General features: G+C 38.1%; 4 protein-coding genes across 5 annotated transcripts in view; 2 read left to right on the top strand and 2 right to left on the bottom strand.

Moving 5' to 3' along the window:
• Positions 1 to 2,454, bottom strand: part of LOC139937396 (cysteine sulfinic acid decarboxylase-like) — a 51,957-nt gene extending 49,503 nt beyond the window's left edge. Inside the window, exon 1 of the mRNA XM_071932522.1 lies at positions 2,271 to 2,454. The gene's annotated coding sequence lies outside the window, so the exon portion shown is untranslated. The remainder of the gene's footprint in view (positions 1 to 2,270) is intronic.
• Positions 1 to 9,120, top strand: part of LOC139937395 (cyclic nucleotide-binding domain-containing protein 2-like) — a 29,995-nt gene extending 20,875 nt beyond the window's left edge. For both annotated transcript variants that reach the window (XM_071932518.1, XM_071932517.1), the window contains exons 8-12: positions 3,714 to 3,942; positions 4,510 to 4,687; positions 5,714 to 5,843; positions 6,369 to 6,795; positions 7,218 to 9,120. In XM_071932518.1, the coding sequence (XP_071788619.1) occupies positions 3,714 to 3,942; positions 4,510 to 4,687; positions 5,714 to 5,843; positions 6,369 to 6,795; positions 7,218 to 7,513 (1,260 nt within the window). In that variant the 3' untranslated portion in view covers positions 7,514 to 9,120. The remainder of the gene's footprint in view (positions 1 to 3,713; positions 3,943 to 4,509; positions 4,688 to 5,713; positions 5,844 to 6,368; positions 6,796 to 7,217) is intronic.
• A 138-nt stretch (positions 9,121 to 9,258) lies between these two features.
• Positions 9,259 to 13,404, bottom strand: LOC139937398 (coiled-coil domain-containing protein 12-like). Its single transcript, XM_071932524.1, has 6 exons — positions 13,282 to 13,404; positions 12,406 to 12,470; positions 11,694 to 11,773; positions 11,317 to 11,413; positions 10,345 to 10,421; positions 9,259 to 9,852 (listed from the first exon to the last, which is right to left on the bottom strand). The coding sequence occupies exons 1-6, from the start codon at positions 13,369 to 13,371 to the stop codon at positions 9,755 to 9,757; spliced, it is 507 nt and encodes a 168-aa protein (XP_071788625.1). The 5' UTR covers positions 13,372 to 13,404; the 3' UTR covers positions 9,259 to 9,754.
• Positions 13,405 to 13,650: 246 nt separating this feature from the next.
• On the top strand, positions 13,651 to 20,038 carry LOC139937393 (cyclin-dependent kinase 2-like). The gene is made up of 7 exons (XM_071932516.1): positions 13,651 to 14,024; positions 15,185 to 15,262; positions 16,193 to 16,310; positions 16,596 to 16,766; positions 17,327 to 17,428; positions 17,955 to 18,158; positions 18,770 to 20,038. The coding sequence occupies exons 1-7, from the start codon at positions 13,909 to 13,911 to the stop codon at positions 18,875 to 18,877; spliced, it is 897 nt and encodes a 298-aa protein (XP_071788617.1). The 5' UTR covers positions 13,651 to 13,908; the 3' UTR covers positions 18,878 to 20,038.
• Positions 20,039 to 23,093: the final 3,055 nt, after the last annotated feature.

Below are 23,093 nucleotides of genomic sequence, written 5' to 3'. Positions count from 1 at the left end.
TTTGAACTGAATTCATGATTTATTGTCTCATTTTTCTCACGTAGCCGTTTAGTAGGGTGTAGTTGGAAGCAGTTTGCTAGCAGCCATTAACCCTTTTTTAATAAAATCAGTAAATTAATAGTTTTGCTTGTTACATAAAATAAAATTGAAGAGGATGCCTGAATTGACTAATACAATCGGAGTTGGATGAGGTGTAGACTTGATTCAAGTCTTAGATTATGGTTATTCTTCTTCATCCCAGGCACGAAAAACGCCCCCACATTATTAGCGATCACGCGGGCCCTAACGCGCAATCTCAATACGCACACGTTGCAACGTGTGCAGGCTGTGTATAAGTAAACTTCGTAATTAGTTACTGTAAGTCGACTTGGTGAGATAAATTATGTCAGTAAGTCGACTTACCATTTTATCTAAGTCGACTTGGTGTGATAAATTATGTTGTTAAGTCAACTGATTGTTTTGAATAAGTCGACTTAGCAAAATAATATGTCGGCAAGAAACTGATTCCACGAAATAAGTCGTCTTGATGAGATAGCGTATGTCGGTAACTCGATATGTCGGATGGCACTCCTGGAGCTCCGTACCTTTTGCCAGTCAATGGAAAATCACGCCATGTGCACGCACATATGGCACTGGCGTATAATGTGTAAACAAGTTTGAACAAGCTATAGACACGAGGGGTATGCTGCGTTAGACATAAACTCTTAGGCCAAGAAAATATACAAATGCTTACTTTTGAACCGTAAGACAAGATCAAAATGGGATTATGTCTGCGAGGCGTTTACGGAGTTTCGAATGATGATTCCGATGATGTATTGATTATAAGAATCCCCTGTGTAGATCAGAAGTAATGATTTTATATTAATAAACAACTTTGAATGACCGTCATTCAAGAACGGTTGACGTCATCATGACGTAACTTAAACGGTTTCCTCTCCTTAAGAATATCTAACTTTGTGTGAAGTTTCAAGTTCATACGAGTTTGGAAAAGGTGTTTTTGTTAGCGGACAAGGTATTTTTGAGTTGGCCGAACAAACGTAAAAATACACTAGACTCAAGTTTTTGTCATAACAAAAACAAGGTGTTCGGCTTCCGGGAGTACAAAAATACACCCTGGTGGACAATTATCAAAGGAAAAACCCATGAAAATACGCCCTTTCAAAGCATTTTACATGCACTTCCGGTTTAGAAAGGTCAAAAGGTCAAGAGAAGGTCACCAACATATCCATTTTTGTGAAGTACGTAAACCCCTTTCATATGATGTATAGATTGTCAAAATAGCTTTTGTGGTTGAGGACATAGGAACTTATGAATGATGACGACTGGAGAAGAGACTAACTAAACGAAAGGGAAACGTTTATTGAAAACGCCTTGAAAACAGACTATAAACGAAGCTGATATAATATTTTTAAAAATAAGTAAAAAAAAAAAAAAAAAAAAAAAACAAACAAACAAACAAACACCAACATCAACAACTGGTTTAGCGGGTTTCCCATCCAAGTACTGACCGGGCCCGATGTTGCTTAACTTCACTGATCGGACGAGAACCGGTGTGATCAACGCAGTACGGTAGTAGTCAAAACAAAAAATGTATTTTTGACGAAAATACACAAAAAATCTAATTTGAACCAGAAGACAAGGTAAAAATGGGGTCATGTCTGCGAGGCCTTTACGGAGTTTTTAACGACCTTTTCGATTATGTATCGATTGTAAGAATCCATCACGTGGATCAAAAATAATGATTTTTTGAAATAATAAACTTTGAATTTTTATAACTCAAGAATGGATAACGTCATCATGACCTAACTAACACATTATTCCACTCCTAATGCATATCTAACTATGTGCGAAGTTTCAAGTTCATACGAGTTTGGGAAGTGTGCTTTTGTTCGAGGACAAGGGACGAAGAGAAGAAGATGAAAATCTGGATTGTTTTATTTATTTGTTTGTACTAAAGTTTTGTTTAATCCGGCAGTTTATTTTAGCAAGACCACTCCTAATTGCTTGGGCCTTATACTTTAACCATTCTGTTTTCTTTGAATGTTTTGTATTGTAACATCCATGTCTGTGCATGAAGGTAGAAATAGATTAGTTTACGTAACGTCCTTTCCTACTAGAGAAAGTTTAAAAGGGCTTATATGTTATTCCAGAGATTTTTTTTCTTCAAACTATTTAACTCAGAATAACTTGGATAGTTGTTTTAACAAATAATCAAAACATTATTGATGATTATGCTAAGTTCAAAAAGTAATAGATATTGTAATACTGACGTGAATTCCGTGGGCCCAAAACGCCCTTCACCCGGGGGAGTGGTCGATCGATGTAACGTCTCTATTCTTCTCGGTGTTTAACCAAAACATGACCAATGTTCGTCATTTTGTACTGTTGTTTTCTCACATAATTAAAAGTCCCATGAATCACTGAAGTAGGTGGCCATCTCAGCGAAACTTCGTCTTCAATTCCACATTGACCACTAAGCCATCAGAGGGGTAACATTTGAACAATTTGACGCCGAAGATTGAAAGGAAATCATTTTCGCAGCGTTCTGCATAAATAGAGCTATACAGCTCTAAATAATAGAGCTACCGGTATATAGCTCTATGCAAATCACGCTATGGCACAGAGTACAATAAACTTGGCAGCATGCCACCAAATAAATGATGCCTAATACACTACACGTGTACGACACACGTGTTACGCACAACCAATGGGGAAATTTCGTAGTTCTTTATACATGAAATTATGAATTTTCAAACTCGATTTTGAACCAGAAGACGAGATCAAAATGGGATCATGTCTGCGAGGCATTTACGGAATTTTTGACGAACTTTCCGATGATGTGTCGATTGTAATAACCCATCATGTAGATCAAAAATTATGATTTTTTGAAATAATAAACTTTGAAACTTCATAACTCAAGAATTGATGACGTCATCGTGACGTAACTCAAACGGTTTCTTCTCCTGATAAATATATAACTATGTGTGAAGTAAGAAGTTCATACAGGTTTGGGAAGTGTACTTTTGTTAGAGGGCAAGGGACGGAGATGTATTTTTGAAGAAAAATATACAATTGCAAACTTTGACCTTCCGGTACGAACGGAAGGAGGGGTCATACGATTTTGACGTTAACTTTTCAAATGTAGTCCCAGTCTTGATCTATCAGATGCGTAATTATGAATATCATAACTGTAAAATTCGAAGACATATAGCAAAAAGCAAATGGCCACTTTTTGAACCTAAAAACCTTGTAATTCGACACCTGATGACGTCATCATGACGAAACTAAAACGGTTTCATGTACTAATAAATATCTAACTATGTGTGAAGTTTCAAGTTTATGTGAGTTTAGCAAGTATGTCTTTGTTAGCGGACAAAAACCACGGAGAAGAAGACGAAGTAAAAAAAAAAAAAAAAAAAAAAAAAAGAAAAAAGAAAAAAAAAACCGAACAAAAACAAGAGGTCTTCGGACTCGAGTCCGAACACCTAAAAAAAAAACCGAACAAAAACAAGAGGTCTTCGGACTCGAGTCCGAACACCTAATAAGCTGTACAGTTCTTTCTAGATAAGAAATAGATCCCAAATTCCAAAATTTATTCTCCGACAGCAGAAGTACAAACAAGACAAGTTATCAAAGAACACACCTACCGGTATACAGCAAAGTAGATAAACTGTATAAACATGTTTTTTTTTTTGCTTGGTTGTGTATTCTAGGGTTGCTGCGATGTCTTAAAGCTCGTAGATATTGCCAAGGTGTACGCAGCAAGACATGAGGAGGAGCTGAATAAGAAGAAACATCCTCTAAGTGGGGGTGGGGGCGGGGGTCTATCATCCATGCTGAGTGGTGACTACCCACTCAGTCTACTACCAGAGGGTCAACGAAGCCCATTCCCCTGGTTGACGCCACACAAATTGCCTGTCAACTCAAGACCTAAAACAACTGGTAAGTACTTCTAAAAATTATCTTAGAAAGAACCCAAAGGAACAAGGGTAATAAACTTCAAGTTGCTCCAAGGGGCATACTTAAATGCAAAATAAATGCACTTTTTCATATTTTTCTTATCAATGCCATCTGAAAAGAAAGCTTGCACTGTATGAATTAAGACTAAACCTTTAGCTCTAGACATTCAAACCGATGGCCAGTTTTATTTGATCTTTTTTGTTAGGCATTTTAAAACAAGCCTTTCTGGCTTCTGTAAATGCATTCATGTCGATTTGCTCCGTATTTTTCACTAATTATTTTTCTTTGACGGTCTTCGACTTAAATATTTGTACTTAATTTGTTTATTATTCTGCGTTTTTCATCAATAAGGAAATAAATGTTTTAATAGATGTTAAATTTGCATTGGAGGATAAAGAATGTTCATTTTGGTTTGACCCATTTTGTAAGCACTGTATACTCGGTACTTTCCCAAGTTCTGTGAAAGAAGTCACAGGCATACTACTTGGGTGGGATTCGAACCCACAACCTTGTTGATTGAAATTAATTGATTGAATTGATATGCAACAGGTCAGATTAACGGCAAGTCCAGAGACAAGATGGAAACGATAGAGTCTGAACCCAATCGTCATCAAAGGAGTAAGAGTGCTAATGTTACATCTCAAGCACCAGACTACATTGAGGGGGATATAACTACAGTTGATTCAAGATCCACCATGACAAGTAGCCTGTCCATGCATAAACGAAGGTTAGCTTACAGGGTTTTGATACCTTTTGTTTTTTGCCCACGGCATAAACCCCTTATCACTGTGAATTAAGATGTAGGTAAAATAATTTACATGTAGATGTTTTAACTTCATTAATAGATGTTAAATTTGCATCGGGGATAAAGAATATTAGGTTTTTACCCATATACACCGATGTGTGTAGCACTGTATACTCAGTACTTTCCCGAGTCCTGTGAAAAAAATTCACATGCATTTTTACTCAGGGATTCGAACCCACGACCTTTGCAATTCTAGAGCAGTGTCATACCAACTAGACCACCGAGATTGCCCGGTAGCTACGAGTAAAAATGCCTGTGAATTTTTTTCACAGGACTCGGGGAAAGTACTGAGTATACAGTGCTACACACATCGGTGTATATGGGTAAAAACCTAATACTAACTTCATTAGTCGTCAAGTTTTCAAGAAAAAAGTGAGAATTACAGAGCAATGTTTTCTGGAGTGTCGCGTAAATAGCTGTACATGCTGAAATGATTTTTACCCCCTGAGACTCCTGTTTTACTCATCAAGTAATATTTAAAGGAAGCTTTCTATCATCATTCTTTTCAAAACCGTGTAAGTTAATCTGTGGACACTGTGTTTGGTGTCACACAAAAAGTACTCTTCACAGTGTTTGAAGGAGATGATGCTACTAAATCTTATCTGTATTAAACTCAAGCCGGTTCACACTTCCTGCGAATGCTTCGTGCGAAGCAAATTTCATGGGAGGTAGTGTGTACCGATTGTTGCGTCACCAAATTTCGCATCGCATTCGCATTCGCAGGAAGTATGAACCGGGCTTAACAGGCCTGTAATTTCATCCTTGGGAGGAAAAGTCTGTTTCCATTTGACAAAAAGGGACTTTCACTGGAAAATCTTCAAGTCTATGGGAAACTTTGAAAGGGGCACCATGGACAAGCCCAGGGGTAGCAGAGGCCATCGCCCCCGTGTAATACCAGCCCAAGATAGCAATATGAAAATCTCCCTTATTTGAATTGTTGAATTCCAGGTTTTCTGATCCAGCTACTCCACTGAAGTTGCCGAGTCACGTCAGTTTTGGTATTTCCACAATGAAAGGGGATGATGTAGATGCTGGTGTATACATCAAAGTGGATTCACTCAGGCCTGGCCAGTGCTTTGTAAGTACCCCCAACCCCTGAACAAATTCTCAAGATTTTAGAATGAGTTTACAATAAAGACTTAAAATCGCCAAACCAACCATCAGATGTTGTGACAAACAAGTTCCTTTTATACTCGGCTAAACTTTTCTCTCACAATGTCATAACACACTTATTACTGCCAGCAGCTGCAGTGCTTCTTCTAACCAAATGGAAAGGGGCAGGTCCATCTTCATTTTGCAAAGGGGCACTTCCAATTCCAATGGAGAATCAAAGGCTATGGGGGCACCATGGCCAATCCCAGACAACACCAGTGCCCAACTATAGGGCTGCTCAAGCACCAAAAGTTGCTAAGCAAAACAAAAGTATGCTTACCGGAATAAGCCTATCAGTCAAATACAACGTCAAATAAGAATCTTTTCTCAAAGTAGTTGACATTAATTACTACCAACCAACAGATGCAGTGCTTCCGACCAAACAATTGTTTTTAAGGTCACTAATTTGTAATATTATGCCAATATATATTGCTTTATTGACACACTACAGGGCATCGAGGGAACCATGGGTGACATGCCTCAATATTCATTACTAAGCCTCGGCTGTGAAATCGTCCGAGTCTCAATCACTAAATTCCGTGAGTTTGCCTGCGAGACAACACTTGAGAAAGCAGTGGAACTCATTCCAAAGTACCCCAGTGACGACGACCTCTGGGCGAGCTTCTTGAAACAGAGTCGCTGGACTAACTTTAAGAATGGCATTGTTAGGACAGTGATGGAAGACGCACAGGCACAGAGTGTACCCAGCATGTTTGGCAAGGACCACCGCTCCTCGTCAGCGAAGAGCCATGAGGTTCATCATAACCACTGGCGTAGAGTTAGTTTGGGTAGCAGCTTTGCCAGTAATGTCATGCCACGGATTTCAAATGCAACAAATGCTTGGATGGATGATGGGAGTTCAAGGAGTAAAAGTAGAGGTAAGGACCGCTAGATTACTATCCTAGAATGGTACATGTAGGAAACATTCCTCCAATCCTGAAAACTTAGCTCCTGCAGAGTGTTCTCCTTATCCTCAACCATTCCATTCAGAATTGTATTCCAACAATCTTAAGAGTTTTTCAACTTATCTGAAAAAAGGTGCTTTGATAATTTTTAACATGTAGGCCTAATGTTTACTCCAAGGTAAACCTACTCTGAAGTAACTTTGCTCTGTGGTACTTACTACCATGTATGTGGTAAACTACTCTGTGGTAAACTTAGTCTGAGTAGTATATTTGTATGTTCTCCAAAAGGAGGTCCATAACAATGTTGAAAGCCGTTTTCTCTTTAAAAGTATTTTAGAAGATGCAGTTGTTACTTCTTAGTGTCTGATTGTTCCCATCCTTTCATCCATCTTTAGATGGTGTAAACTCACGATCCAGTTATGCAGTCAGCCGCCCTCAGTCTACCCAACAACAGAGTCGACCCGCAACATCAAAACGACACAATGCTCGTAGTGAACGCCTGACCGCACTAGTTGCAGACAACTGCACATCACGAGCGACTACCCCTAACTCTCTACATGTTCAGAAGATTCCACGCTCAAAGCTGTCACCATCGCCAACAAGACTGTCCTATAGAGTACCTGAGATGGACAGACCCATGAAACCTACCTACACCGGGAGTATTAGCTGGCGTGCACTTGCCAAGTCATAACCAGTGGATACAAGACACTAGGTTGAATGGACTGCAAAGAAATAAATTAGTAATAAACCAGCCGTCGATTTCACAAAGAGTTAGGACTCGTCTTATCTCGAGTTAGGACGAGTAACTCTTCCCAACTTAGGATTAATCTTAAGTTTCACATGCTACAGTGCAAGGCTGGCACTCGTCCTTAGTCCTAAGATAAGTTCTTATAAAGCACTTTATCACACCCCTAGGGGTGATCACAGCGCTCAGTATTTTGTCCTGCAAGGTATGTTTTAACTTTTGAAGTACGAGACATTACTTTGTAGCACCATATATTGGTTTACAAGGTGCTGTTGCGCAATATGCTGCAGATCAGACTTTACAAAAAGTGCACTTGGTTCTTTAACGTGCATTACACAACACACGGGACCAACGGCTTTCCGTCCCATACAAAGGACACAGCAAGTATGGACAGAAGTCTCATGACAGGGACTCAAACCTACACTCTGCTGCTAATCAGAAACACCAGAGCTTGAGTTTCATGTTCTCATCTACTCGACCATGAGACCCCTATGAAAGAAAGCGTCTTCAAGATATTCTTGGATCTTAGTAGCCTTGGTCTGGAAGACAAATTTCTAGTAGTACATTCTGATCATTTATTGGCTCTCTGCAATTCATCACTGCAGCCCAATTATGAGAATTAAAACTTTCGGTTTTGATCTATCACAACCTGGCTCAACGCCAACACAAACTGGCTCAAATTTCTTGCAAAAGTTGGTGCAAAGGTTAAATGATGTGCAGAAAGCAACAAACAATTGCAAGTTGGTAAACTTGATCAGTTGCACAAGGTCTACTAAGAATCACAATGAACTGGTATTGATTTAAGCAAACCAAGAAAGATCATATAATGCACAAAAGATGTACAAATTCATATGTATATACAGGTTTATTTATGTTGGAAATTTAAGCATTTATATTTTGACAGTACATTAAAGTATTAACAAATTATCAAAGTAATTTAAACTGTAAAGGAGTCTTTATGAAAAATGAATAAATGAAAACGGAAGAATGCTGTGGAATGCTAGGTTTTCTTGTTACTTTGACAAAGCATAAATCAAAATGACATGACTAGACATGACACAAAGCAACTTCTGTGTGCAAGTCCTACAAACGTCACTAAACAACCACAAGTTGACCATAAAGGGCCAGTCACACTGCAGCGATAACGAAACCGATAATGATCACGTTAACCAATGCATGCACTCGAGTGGTTGAATAAGCGTGTGCGTATTCTGCGTAGAGCAATTCAACCAATAAAATGCGTTCTCTTTGTGTCGTGATCGTTATCGGTTTTGTTATTGCTGCAGTGTGACTGACCCTTTAGTCCTTGAACGAACTTGGCCCTTGCAAGTCCTGCTGGCTAGTCACTGAACAAAGTTAAGGGCCAACGGGAACCCTGTCTGTCTCTTGTTTTTGTGTGTCCATGACTCCAACAATACTTGTTGCTTACCTTACTAAGAAAGCCAGGCGATACAAAAACATTTACTTGCTCTGTTTGGTGGAGCTTGGGTTCAAAGAGAAGGAAATATTAGATGGCTCAAGTAGTTATTTCGGGAACCTCAACATGGCGAAAGATCAAGAGGGCGTCCTGCAGCATTATTGGTGGACACCCTGGAGCAGGACTCTAGCATTAACCGTCGTGACCTACCAGCAATCATGGAGCGAAGAGACCAGTGGAGAGAGCCGTTGTCAAAAATGCTTGAGTTCGCTGATTTAATGACAGGTCCCGAAATAACCCACAGCAGTTGCCATGGTGCCCTTTGTTTTCGCCGTGGTGTCCTGTTCTTTTGTTGTTTAGACCTTTACAAAGTTACAATACAAATTTACATTTTCCTCATAGTTTGCCTTCAAGGGCAAAGTTCAAGGTCTGTAATGACGATGATTATTGGGTTCATCAGATCTTTGATCTATCAATGCAGATCTGTTCCTCAAAGTCAACAGCTTTTATAAATCAACCAAGAAGAAAGTGGTCCAAACTCCGAAGGGTGGGTTTTCATGGTTTATTATCAACATCGATAACAACTTTAAAATCTCTTGGACTACAATGAAGTGGTGCAGGCTGTCTCTGTAGGGTCTCATTCTTCCAACTTCAGCTTCATTGACTGGCAAAACAAACCCAGTTGTCAAGAGCGTCCACGATAAAAGCCTCATGCCCATTGGTTGTTCGGAATTGTTATTCTCCGTTTCCACCAATACAAGAAAGCCTTTCTAATCGTCATCAGATAAGTCTCCTTGCTGTTGCTTTGGCAGTTCAGAGGCAGTTATTGCTGTACTGAGATCACCTTGCCCAGATTGGATCCTCTCTCCTAAAAAGAGAATCAAAACAAAGTACAACTATTAGCCAATACTATCTCTCGGAATGGACCCTAAGAACACATACGAGACGTAGAGAAGCAGACCAAGCAGGCATTGGATGGACGACATCACAGAATTCGGAACGGTTACATGGATGCGATAAGCACAGGAAAGATCAAGGTGGAATGATGATGAAGAGGCCTTCCATCTGCAGTGGAGCAACATAGGCTAGATAGGCTAGATAGATAGATCTCTCAGGCAGCACTAAATTACTGACATCTCTTTTTCTGCAAATTAATTTGGAGAGTACTGACTAAGCGTGGGTGGTACATTTCTAAGAGCGCCCTCTACTGGCAGCTTGTATAAGTTGCCACAAAAAGCGTCAAAAGCGGCAATTTTCTGATAAACACCGGCAAGGTTCGATAGTCTTGTGAATTTTTTTCCCAGATTTGAGCCATGTACATGTAGTTGGCCTTATTTCAATACTTCAAATTGGCACTTACGGATAAGCTCAGCAATTGCTCTTTGAGTACGTCTTTCCAGTTTCTCAAGCTTGGGTGCAATGTCTCTCTTAAGATCCCTGAAAAGAGAGGATGCAACATTTGTAAGAATTCTTATTTCAAATCAAATAAGAAAATAGAACTGGCTGTTGCAAACTGCTAATAAAACAAAAAGACCTATGGTAAAATGCAAACAATAGTTAATGGCCTGACGTTTCAACCCTAGCTCAGTCTTTCTAAAAGGCTAAATCAAATTCTTAAAAAAAAACAATTTAAACAGTTTTCAGAGACAAGCAAAGACCATCCTGAGAATGTTCTGCTTAAGGCGGGAAATTCATGCGTAAAAATGAAAATCCACACCAAGAAATGCAAGTAATTCAATTAGGCCTTAATTCCATGTTTTGTAAAAAAACGACCCTGTAAAAATCCATCTGTAAAAATCCTGGGCATACTCAGTATGTATTTTCATTTTGGATCCGCAATACATACAATGAACGGCGCCCTCATGGATTTACATTCTGTTCTAAATGTGAGAATTACGATAACAGTTTAAAAAGGCAAATTGTTAAAGGAACACGTTGCCTTGGATCGGTCGAGTTGGTCTTTGAAAAGCGTTTGTAACCGTTTTTTTTTTATAAAATGCATATGGGTAGAAAGATGTTGTAAAAGTAGAATACAATGATCCACACAAACATGCCTCGAAATTGCGTGGTTTTCCTTTTACCTCGTCGACTAACACGTCGGCCATTTATCGCGGTCAAAATTTTGACTCGCATAAATGGCCGACGGTGTTAGTTCGCACAGAAAAAGGAAAACCACGCAATTTCGAGGCAAACTTGTGTGGATCATTGTATTCTACTTTTAAAACATCTTTCCAACCATATGCATTATACAAAAACGGTTACAAACGCTTTTGTTTTGACCAACTCATCCGATCCAAGGCAACGTGTTCCTTTAAGCAAGAAACAAACTTACCAGTCTGGTTTCCTGGGTGCTAGATTGACCAAATCAACTTCGTCAACTACTGGAGCTGGTTTGGCAGCTTCAAGTTGATCCTTTATGTGTTCTTCCACTAGAAGAAAAAGAAAGAAGGAAAGTCACGATATGTCATCAGATAAAATATAACTGAACCTCAGTGTCGGGTAACTTGGGGTGCAAGGTCAAGTCATTTTTATCATAATTTAAATAACAAAATCATTAAAAAATTACATGAAAAGGCAACTTCACTAGTAGTGAAAAACATCAAAGTAAAAAGAGACTTGGAGCAATTAACTTAGAACTTGGTTTCCTGTAAATTGTGAAATAAGAATAATAAAGCCCCAAAATTGTAACTCATGAATGTTCGAACTCACCTGAGGGAAGGTCAGCCTTTGGAACTATTTGATCCTGAAGAGCTTCATCTCCTGGGGTGTAGTTCTTAAAAACAGGTTTCCTGATGAGTAAAAACAATTTATGCAGAAATTTATGGGAGAACATCCAAGACATTGTAATTTACGTACCCCACTCTACAAGACCAAACCAAACATGGCAGAACTAAATTAGCTCTATTCCTGTCAGAAGTTTACAGAAACGAAATACAACTTCATTATTTAAATCCACGTATTAATTGTAAGACCTATCTTTCCTCTAAAAATAGAAATTATGTAACCTTTTTAAAGCCATTGGACCCTTTCGGTACAGAAAAAAAAAAAAAAGTTCACAGATTTACAAATAATTTACAGGGTTTACAGAAGGTAATGGTGAAAGACTTCTCTTGAAATATTAGTCCATGAAATGCTTTACTTTTTGAGAAAACGGTAAAACAATATAAATTCTCGTTAACGAGAATTACGGATTTGTTATAAACACATGTCATGACACGGCGAAATGCGCGAAAACAGGAGTGGGTTTTCCCGTTATTTTCTACCGACTCCGATGTCCGATTGAGCCTAAATTTCCACAGGATTGTTACTTTATATATAAGTTGTGATTAGATTATTATCAATGACACTGAAAGTTGGTCGCTACATTCTATTTTAGTAATTAATTCAAAATATACTAAAAAAATTCAAAATTTACAAGTACTTTTTTTCTTCGACATCTTCCTCTATATGGATTTTCTTTAATGGCGGTTCTGTATTTTCAGCATTCTGAAATAAAAACATAGAGTTTTAATACAGTACAAACATTAAAATGAAGTGGTTGGTTTGTTAAGTTGCGAAAAATAATATTAATAAGGTTCGAAATAGAAGAACTCAGGTACTCGGTCAGAGAGTACGATAGATCATCAGAGATACAATTGGGAACTTCAAGAGTACTCTTTCTTAGTCCTTTAAGTTTTAGTCTTTGTGTTAGCCACAAAATGAGGCGCATGCCGTTTGTCATCACCTACAGTCTAAACAAGTATGCACCTCATTCTGTGGCTACTAATGCATGGTCATGGAACAAGTAATTTGCATAGTACGGCAGTACTCTCTGTGATCTATGTCTACTGTCGTCAGTTTCATGTGTTTGTCTGTCCATTTGATTTGAACTTTATGAAGTGAAACTTTCAGACTCTACTCTACTCACTGAGTCACTCATCAATTCATTTATCATTATTTTAAAAACTTAAAAAGGAACCTGGCCTACAGCAGCTTTGACACTACTTTCAATGATCTATATTTTTGATTTGTCTAAGTAGGCCTAATCAAGTATTAAGTAATATGATAATAGTTGGTTCAACAAAACGTTATAATACCTGGCATTTTGGGGGTAAATTTAGATAAAAATTGCCATGCTACATTCTGAACAGTAAACTTCGAGGGCGCCCTCCATTGTCCAAAACCAACAACCAATTTTTAGCGTTCATCTTCGGATAACATGCCGACAATAATTATTCATAGAACTTGACTTTTATTATTTAAAAATTTATTCCAAACAACACCAGATCAAGATCAGATATATGAGTTCCCTACATACCTCTGAATCTCCGTGTTGTTTTTGTCTCAATGCTTTTAATCTCTCTTTTCTGCGGAGAGCTTCAGCAGAAAGTTGCCCAACAGTCGCCATTTTGACTTTTGGAAGAATTATGGGTAATATTGTTCAAGAGTTTTTTCTCCCTAAAAACTGGGAAAATTTAGCAATTTCAATTAAATATTAATTTGAATTGAAATTTGGAACATAATTCAATCCAAAGAGTGGAACTAGTTAAATCGTAAAAATAATTTCTGAGGAATAACTACTGTCCAATCAAAAATTGTCAAACGATATCAGCGGCAAACCTGAATCACCAATCACAGAAGGGGACTTGTTGCATGTGATAAACTCCCGCGAAAAGTTAGAAACCGCGCCAGCTGGATTTTTGGGAGGTAAACAAAAAAATGGACACGGCAGCCGTCCGAGGGTCATCACACACTTGTCGTGGCAGTAATGCACAAAAGGAAGCAGGTCATGAATTGGAATTAATTATTAGGCTAGTCTGGATTCTGAAACGACCTCGTTAAAAAGAATTCCGGTCGCCATGGGATAAAGCGTGAAACATAGAATTTGACGTTTAAAAAACTCACTGCAGACGACAACAACAAGCAACAACGACACGGACGAAAAATGGAAAACTTCCAAAAGATCGAGAAAATCGGAGAAGGGACGTATGGAGTCGTTTACAAAGCGAGAGACAGAGAATCCGGAAAAATGGTCGCACTAAAGAAAATCAGGCTTGATACGTGAGTTGTTAAAAATGTGAATACGTGGACTCATGGACTGGTGGATGCCTACCATTTTCCAACAATGACAACAATGCTGGTTGGCCTGCCCTGTCTTTATTGTTGTAGGCCTATTTTTTATATATTTAGCCCAAAATGTTTAAAATTAACTAAAATTAAAAAAGTGTTAACAACTAATCATAGTCATGATGATTAAATCTAATTAGGGCGTAAGTAATTAATAATACTAGGGGCCTAATTAATTACGCCCTAATTAGATTTTTATTTAAAGAAAACATAGGGGCCTAGGCCCTATTTAATTTAAAATTAAGAGTCAATTTTAAAACTTAAAATATTTTTTTTTTTTTTTAATGAATGCAGTGCTTTCCATTGTTGGGCATTGTTGCTAGCTAGAGCACTGCAAAGCAATGGTGATGTTTTATTAGGGAGTTAGGGGCCATGTTTTAATTGTATTAAAATTTTAATATTATGAGTAGGGCCTAGATGATTAAATTGATGCAACGTATTTGAATAACAAACGATTTTTTACACAAAAAAAAACAATAGGCCCTACGCATTGTTGCATTGCGACTTGCGTGCCGCTTATTATTTTTAGTAGGCCTAAGCCCTCCATTAATTTTAAGCCGTATTGTAGCTCTGGAATCGCTCTTGCTTTTCAACTGGAGGTAATGTAATGTCCACAGTGACAGTGACAAATATTGTCAACTCAGAAAAATAGGAATGTTTTTAGTTTTTTTATTCATAAAATGTTTGGATATTTGGAGACTGAGACACCCAGGTCATAAAACTGGTAAACTGCAGCTCATTTTACGCTTACTCCTATGTGTGCGTTCGTTTAGCTTCTTAGGTTGACCCGGGTCAGCCCTCAGTGCCCTGGAGTGGGTCACTTGGGGGCAGGCCCCAGGTGCATGATGTCACTACGAGAACGGTGGGTGATCGTTTGTTTAGCTCTTGTCAGGGGCTCACCCGAGTGAGCACCGCGGGGTAGACCCAGGGAAGCTAATCGCACGCACCCTCTACTTAATAACTACCCAGAACTATGAGGTTCGCTCCGCCATATTCCGCTACGGTCATGACCGTATGTCTTGCCTGTTCCTCTGGCCTCTGTGTCTGTCATTTAATATCTATATTTAAAACTTTTGTATCTCTTCTTTTTGCAGAGAATCTGAAGGAGTTCCAAGCACCGCCATCAGAGAAATTGCACTTCTAAAAGAGCTTGATCATTCAAATGTGGTCAGGTAATTACCTGTTTATAAATATCTCTTTTTGATTAAAAATGGTAACTCATGAAAGGCCATTATGAGCCGAGATGCCAATTCTTCCTGATTCTGCAGAAGGTTTCCTGAAAATAAACCAATCTTTCAATGTTCTGATGAACAAATTTGACAATTTCCCTGATTATGGACACTTTTTCCCTGTCGTGTTGAATGGAATTCTAACGTCTCCCTGATTGGTGTATACACATTCTCCCTGATTGCAAGATGCAAATGTTATGAGGCAGCCTTTTGTTCTTCTGCAACATGTTCACTTTTTAGTGGTGTGTTGTGGCCGAGCAGTTATAAACACCAGACTAGAGCTCTGGTGTTTGTGAAGAGCAGAGTGTGTTCAAAGTTCCAGTCCTGGCACATGTGTCCTTGAGCAAGATGCTTTACCATAATTGCTTTGTACTTCGTACTAGTATTGGTGGTAGTGCATGTAAAATATTAACACAGAACACTTATCATGGAAGAGTAGGGGTTTCTGATTCGCATAGCAAGCAAGCACCCTTGTTTACAGGTTTCCTGGGGCTTGTGAGCCACAGTGATTAGATTCACTTAGTGGCATCGTTGGTGTCATTACCAGAAGTATTTTTTCCAAGTGATGCTCAAAAACAAAGTTATGAGACTCTTGTCTCGTTTCCAAAACCAAAGCTCCATTGTTGTGAGGCCCACAAACAGCCGTAACAAAACACTTTTTCTCTGGACTACATGCACTTAGACCCCTTTACAGATAGGCCGGAAGTGGTGATTATGATGCATTTTGGGACAGTTTGTGATTAAGCTATGCACGTATACGTGACGAACATCCCTGAACATCGCATCCTATCCCAGAATACATTGCTTTTTCCTATTTGTAAAGGGGTCTACACCATTGATTTTAATAATTATTATTATTATTTTTTTTAACAGATTGCTGGACGTAGTTCACAATGACAAGAAACTTTACCTTGTGTTTGAATTTCTTGATCAAGACTTGAAGAAATTTATGGACAGCTCTCCATTAGGCCTACCCATACCACTTATAAAGGTGAGTGTTCAGAAAATATTTGTTAACAAGCTTTCAGTTCAAGTAGTAGTTTAGAAATGGGTCCGCACTTTAAGTATGGACCCATTTCTAAACTACTTTGATTTTTGTCACTTCCAGAGTACAACCAATTATAAGAACATTTCACCAAACTATGGGTTCTTTGAAAAATCAGACGATGCTCTGTCATTATTCCCTTCTCTAATAAAAAATGTTTTTTGAAAATCTGTTTCTTAGTAGATTTGTTTGAGCGTCATCTGATGATCTTTTGGTAATTTTTGTTTTCAGAGCTATCTCCATCAGCTTCTTAAAGGAGTAGCCTACTGTCATTCTCATAGAGTGATTCATCGAGACTTAAAACCTCAAAATCTTCTCATCGACAAGAATGGTAGCATCAAATTAGCAGATTTTGGGCTTGCAAGAGCGTTTGGAGTACCACTTAGAACTTACACACATGAGGTATGTATTGGTATGTCCAATAGTCAACATGCATGTCTCAATGGGCATGACCACAATGTGCGTAGGTGAGTCGTGGCATAGCAGTCTAGTTTACCAAACCCAAGCTTTGATGTTGTAAGCAGCAGAGTGTTGGTTTGAATCCAGGTCATGACACTTAAGTGCCCTCGAGCAAAGTACTTTTGAACCATAATTGCTTCTTAAAAAGTTAGAAAGGTATTGCATTCTGCTCTTCCATGCATGCTCCTAGTGGATGATACCCATGCCTACATCCTTATGGAGTGTAAAGGGGATTCTGTTTCAGCCGAAGGAGTAGGTGGCAGTGTGCCTATGGTGGCGGTTGATTTGGTCAAGGGTAGCCCTCACCTTGAAGTGGCCATCCCGCCTTGTGATTTCCTTGAAGTGGCCATCCCGCCTTGTGATTTCCTTGAAGTGGCCATCTCACCTTGTGATTTTTAAGATGGTGCGGCACTGCGTGGTGCATATTGCCTATATCGCCTTTTGGTGGGGAAAACTTACCAGTTGAAATAATGCAGTGTTATTGTGTGCTGTTTGTTTTATAGGTTGTAACGCTGTGGTACAGAGCACCAGAAATCTTGCTTGGTTGTAGGTTTTATCTCCCAGCCGTTGATGTATGGAGCATCGGCTGTATTTTCGTTGAAATGGTACAGTATATATTTGATCTCATAACATTTCAATTTACCAAGAGCACTAAACGTAGGATTCCCACCACCTTGAGCCACCTCTCTAACTTGGTGGTCTAGTGGCAAGACATTCGTCTAGCGTAGTAAAATGTTAAATAATTTGGGTTTGAACAAATCAAAATTGACTAGGCCAAACTTGAACCCTGACCTCCGGATTAACATACCGTCACTCTACCAGCTGGGCTATCTATCCCTGATGTTGGTGGTCTCCCTATTTTGTCAATATCTTTGTTCAGGGGTGCCGATCAGAAGCCAAATGACCATTAGCTGCCAGGTAGCAAGGGCCTGATCTGATCACACCCAAGTTTATGATTGTCTCAGAGTTGACCCTTGCGCCATTCTAATCAGAACAATATCAGACATAAAACCCAGATACAAGAATGGAACGCAGTGAAGTGGCAGCTGTAGAATCACCCTTAGACTTTTTTAATATTAAAAATTGACTTGGATAATTATCGGATCTTTCAATTTATTTCGATTGATACAGACCACAAGAAGAGCGTTGTTCCCCGGTGACTCTGAGATCGATCAACTCTTCCGTATATTTCGCACTCTCGGCACACCTGATGAAACCATTTGGCCGGGCGTAACGAAACTTCCAGATTACAAGTCAACATTCCCTAATTGGAAGAAACAAGACCTCAACAAGGTTGTTCCGGCTCTGCCCAGCGAGGGGAGAGATTTATTAAGGGTGAGGTTTCATTCATTATTTTCCTTGAGAGAATTGAAAAATACCTTTAACACAATATCAAAAAGTATCTTCACAAGTTTCCCATAGACTTCCAAAAGCTTTTCCAATAGAGGTGCCCTTTGCAAAGTGAAAATGGGCTTGTCCTCTAAAAGATAAAATCTCAGGCTTGCAGAAAAAGTGCAAAACACATTTTGAAATTCACATGATCTCAGAAAAAGTTAAAGAAACATGACTGGCCACTGTGCCAGTGCCCAAACCACAGTAAGGGGATACGTCTACCCCGCCAACAGAGAACTCATAGTTACTTATTGCATACAGGCCTATGCCTGTTGATATTGGTAATGTTTTTATATTTTCAAGAGACAGACAGTCTTTAACCCTACACGTATGTAAAGAATCTAACCTAACTGGCAAGGCAACCATAGAAGAAAAAACAGACAAAAAAAGTCACAAAAAGGGGGAATGGCTTTTTGTCTTACATTTAAAATAGGGCAGTGTCTATTCCCTTACAGCATTTCAAAGCTTAGGTTCTGCAAATAACAATAATCTGAACTTTTTTGGTCACAAAAGGTTTTCTCACGAAAGTTAATTTCATCATTTTTATCCAACAGAAAATGCTGTGTTACCACCCAGACGGTCGAATATCAGCAAAGTCAGCCCTTAGCCAACCGTTCTTTGATGATGTGCAACTTATCAAACCCCAGTGCATGGATACCTGAGGCAATCAACAGGCACTACAACGTTTCCAATGGTAACTGTTTGTGCTTCTACTTAGAAGAAACCTCATCAGCTGTTATAGAAATGTATATTTTGAGGAAGGTAGCTGATTTCTTGTTTTTCCATAGTTTTGCCAAATATTACTAAAAAGCACCGTTAACAAGGTGTCTGTTAAACGCTTTAAACTTTGCAAGATCAACTTCTCCAATAACAATTCGTCAATGACACAATTCATCACTGGTCCCGTGAAGTGACCATTCTTGTCCACAGTTTGGAGAACATTGGGGTTAAAGTCTTACTACATTTTTTTAAGACAGTGATAAAGCTGATTTTGTTTCACTCATACAGTTGTTTCACTCATACAGTAAGTTTTAATCATGCTTGAGTATTAAATTCCTAAACACATATACGTCACTTTGTGAAACAAGATTTACCTGCAGAGTGCTCCGTACGAAACAACACAAATAGGTCACTTCATGAAAACGCTAAGTGCCCAGTCCGACAAATAGGTCACTTCATGAAAACGCTAAGTGCCCGGTCCGACAGATAGGTCACTTCATGAAAACGCTAAGTGCCCGGTCCGACAGATAGGTCACTTAGTGAAGATGTAAAAGTCAATCCTTGTGAAATTGGCATCGTGCCAAAAATGGCTACATTCTTCACAACAAACATGCTTCATTGAAACACAAAGAAGCAAATCAAGGGATACTTCTTTAAAGGCAGTGGACACTATTGGTAATTGTTAAAGACTAGCCTTCATAGTTGGTGTATCTCAACATATACATAAAATAACTAACCTGTGAAAATTTGAGCTCAATCGGTCATTGAACTTGCGAGATATGAATGAAAGAAAAAACACCCTTGTCACACGAAGGTATGTGCGTTTAGAAATTCTAAATCTGAGGTCTTGAAATCAAATTTGTGGATAATTACTTTTCTCTGAAACTATGGCGCTTCAGAGGGTGCCGTTTCTCACAATGTTTTATACCATCAACCTCTTACTATTACTCGTCACTAAGAAAGGTTTTATGCTAAAAATTATTTTGAGTAATTACCTATGGTGTCCACTGCCTTTAAAGGAACACGTTGCCTTGGATCGGTCGAGTTGGTCTTTGAAAAGCGTTTTGTGACCGTTTGTTATAGAATGCATATGGTTAGAAAGATGATGTAAAAGTAGAATACAATGATCTACACAAATATGCCTCGAAATTGCGTGGTTTTCTTGTTACCTCGTCTATAACACGGTCGGCCATTTATGGGAGTCAAAATTTTGACTCCCATAAATGGCCGACCGTGATAGTTCGCGACGTAAAAAGAAAACCGTGCAACTTTGAGTGATACTTGTGTGGATCATTATAATCTACTTTTAAAACATCTTTCTAACCATATACATTTCATAACAAACGGTTTCAAACGCTTTTTATATACTAACTCGTCCGATCCAAGGCAACGTGTTCCTTTAACGCTGATAGTGTAGTTATGAAACTATTACGTGTTAGGTACTGAAGCTAAGAGAGGTTTGCAGGACACCATGTGAGTATCTCTTGAGTAATGTTGGTTCTGAAAAGAAATAGTGCTTACTAACTCTTCATAACCAACACTCAAAAGAGCTATTCACATGGTGTCCTGCAAACCTCTCTTAGTTATACTTCCACCATACAGTTTCAAAACCTACATACTGATATTTGCCTCTGAAGAGTTGCGCTTGAAGATGCTTTCTTCTTTTTCATCTTTTTGAGTGTTGCTTTGATTTTGAATTCTTTGCAAGCACTTATAATTGCATTGCCTTGTCAAAAACAAGGACAAAACAACTTTAAAGAACAAGTTGGGTTAAACTATTGTCTCATTTTCGCTTTGCAAAGAGTGTTCATATAAAAGACTTGCAGTAATATTAGGATATTAAGCAAGACAGTTCTCTAAGAACAAACTCTACCTGGCAAGCAGATACACACATGGTGTTACCGCAAACCAAATATATATAAGGATATCCGTCGATCAAAATAAATAATATATAAGGGTTATTGAAATGATCTATTTATTGACATTATATTCTTCAAACCCAGATAATATAAAGGCTATAATATAAAATAGAGTTACAGATGTATTTTTTGTTCTCTAGAGGTCTTTGGCATGAAGCTGAATGCAAAACAAATGTGGCATATATTTAAGTGTAATCTTGAATATTTTAATCCTAGCAGTGCCCCAAGTCGCTTAATCTGGCAAAATTATCGACTGAAATCGCCCATTTCAAAACATGTTCAGGCCTGATGTTTCACGGAGGTGTAGGAGGCAGTTGCCTCCATGCCCCCTGGTCATTGCCTTTTTGCCCCTTGAACTGTTTGAGTTCCAGGCCCAATACTTCACAGAGGCAATGGAAGCAATTGCCTCAATGCCTCTGGCTGTTGCCTTTGCGCCACTTGAAATGTTCTAATATCAATTTAGAATTTCCTCCTAGGGGTGCCCTTGCCCTGTCTCAAGAATGAAGCATCAGGCATATGTATTGGTTTTAACACACCATATGACCTTGAAATCAGTCCTGGAATTACATGAAGGCCATGGCCATTGGTCTTGGCCTTGGTGCTTTTTCAATGTCCAAACTTTAAGATTTTTCAATGGAAGCTCGCTTTGCAAAATGAACAGTTCCTTAGTTCATGTACGCTGTTAACAATGTTACTCAATCAAACAACATAGAAAGTTTTGTTTTTATTAAGCCAGCTGTTTTGAATTATTGTTTTCTTTGGTAAAACTATTTTATGATTAGCATTTTGTTTATTTTAATTTTCATGAAGTTTCGCCCTAATGAAATTTTGGTTTTGTACATTTTGTAAAAAACAACCTTGTAAATTTTACTCTGCCTTAATTGAATCTAGTCACTCTTTTTTACACAGGTGTTAATTTTCTTTTTTGAAACACTGTAAAGGTTTAGATTTTGTGTTAAGTAGAAAAAGACTTTTGTGTTTTCTAATATAAAGATTTTGTTTAATGATGTTTTCGATAACTCAATACAAAAGGAAAACATGAAACTATTGTAAACAAATTACACAAGTGTGTAAGTACATAATTTGATCATTTCATTTTATCGTTTACAAAAAAAATTTGTGTAAGTGTGCTCTTCTAAAACTTAGTGCAGGATCACTTTAAATTTGATCGAAATTATAACGAGGAATAAACTTCAGTATTTTAGAGGGGCACAATACAACTGAATTAAATTTAGATTAATTTTATTTTATTAATGCACTTCACATAAGTACTGAGTACACAGTGCTAACACATCGTTGTATATTGGTAAAACCTCCAGAATATTCTTTTCCCCGATGCAAATTTAACATCTATTAAAACATTATATATCACCTGTTCAAATTTCATGTGAGAAACTTGTCAGTTGCCTTTAAAGATTTGATGGCAATTTTCTGTTTGATAAAATATTTACACTGACTGACCTCTTGTAGGGCAGGCCGTTTGTAAGAGCTAATTCAGTTTGTTGAGTTTCATGTTGTATGTTGCAGACATCTATACTTAATCTTTTCTTGGCATCTATCTTTGGATAATTGTTCCCATTGGTACTTAAAAACTTTTCAAAAAATTAGTTTATGACCTGAGCTTTAGACCCTAGAAGAGTCTTTCTCGAAGGCTAGGATCGAAATGCATTTTTGGCAAATATGCACCATGGTTGGTCAGCAGTTTGCAACTATGGTTTTAAGTTGCAACAGCTTAGTTTTTTCAATTGGATACATTTATTTCACTTTTGGGTCACAGATTAACTTTTAAGTTGACCTTGGGAATAATGTGTCTTCTGTTGTATAAATAACCTGTACATTATTAATTATTTGTATATTTTAACAATGAGTTTTACCTTGTAAATAGTTGATGTTATGGTACTATGCAAATGATTTTGAAAAGAGTTTGTATTGTTGTGTTTAATTGAAATAAACTAAAAGTAGGTTACGTTTCAAATGTGGTTCTTTGTCTTGATTCAGTATGACAAAATAACAAGCACTGCAGAAATGAGTTAAAGGCAGTGGACACTATTGGTAATTACTCAAAATAATTATTAGCATAAAATCTTACTTGGTAACGAGTAATGGGGAGAGGTTGATGGTATAAAACATTGTGAGAAACGGCTCCCTTTGAAGTAATGTAGTTTTCGAGAAAAGTAATTTTCCACGAATTTGATTTCGAGAAATCAAGCATCTGAAAGCACACAACTTCGTGTGACAA

This window comes from Asterias amurensis, chromosome 5 (assembly GCF_032118995.1).
Source record: "Asterias amurensis chromosome 5, ASM3211899v1".
NCBI classification, from domain to species: domain Eukaryota; kingdom Metazoa; phylum Echinodermata; class Asteroidea; order Forcipulatida; family Asteriidae; genus Asterias; species Asterias amurensis.
The sequence above is the reverse complement of the archived record's forward strand: the minus strand, read 5'-3'. Positions and strand labels throughout refer to the sequence as shown.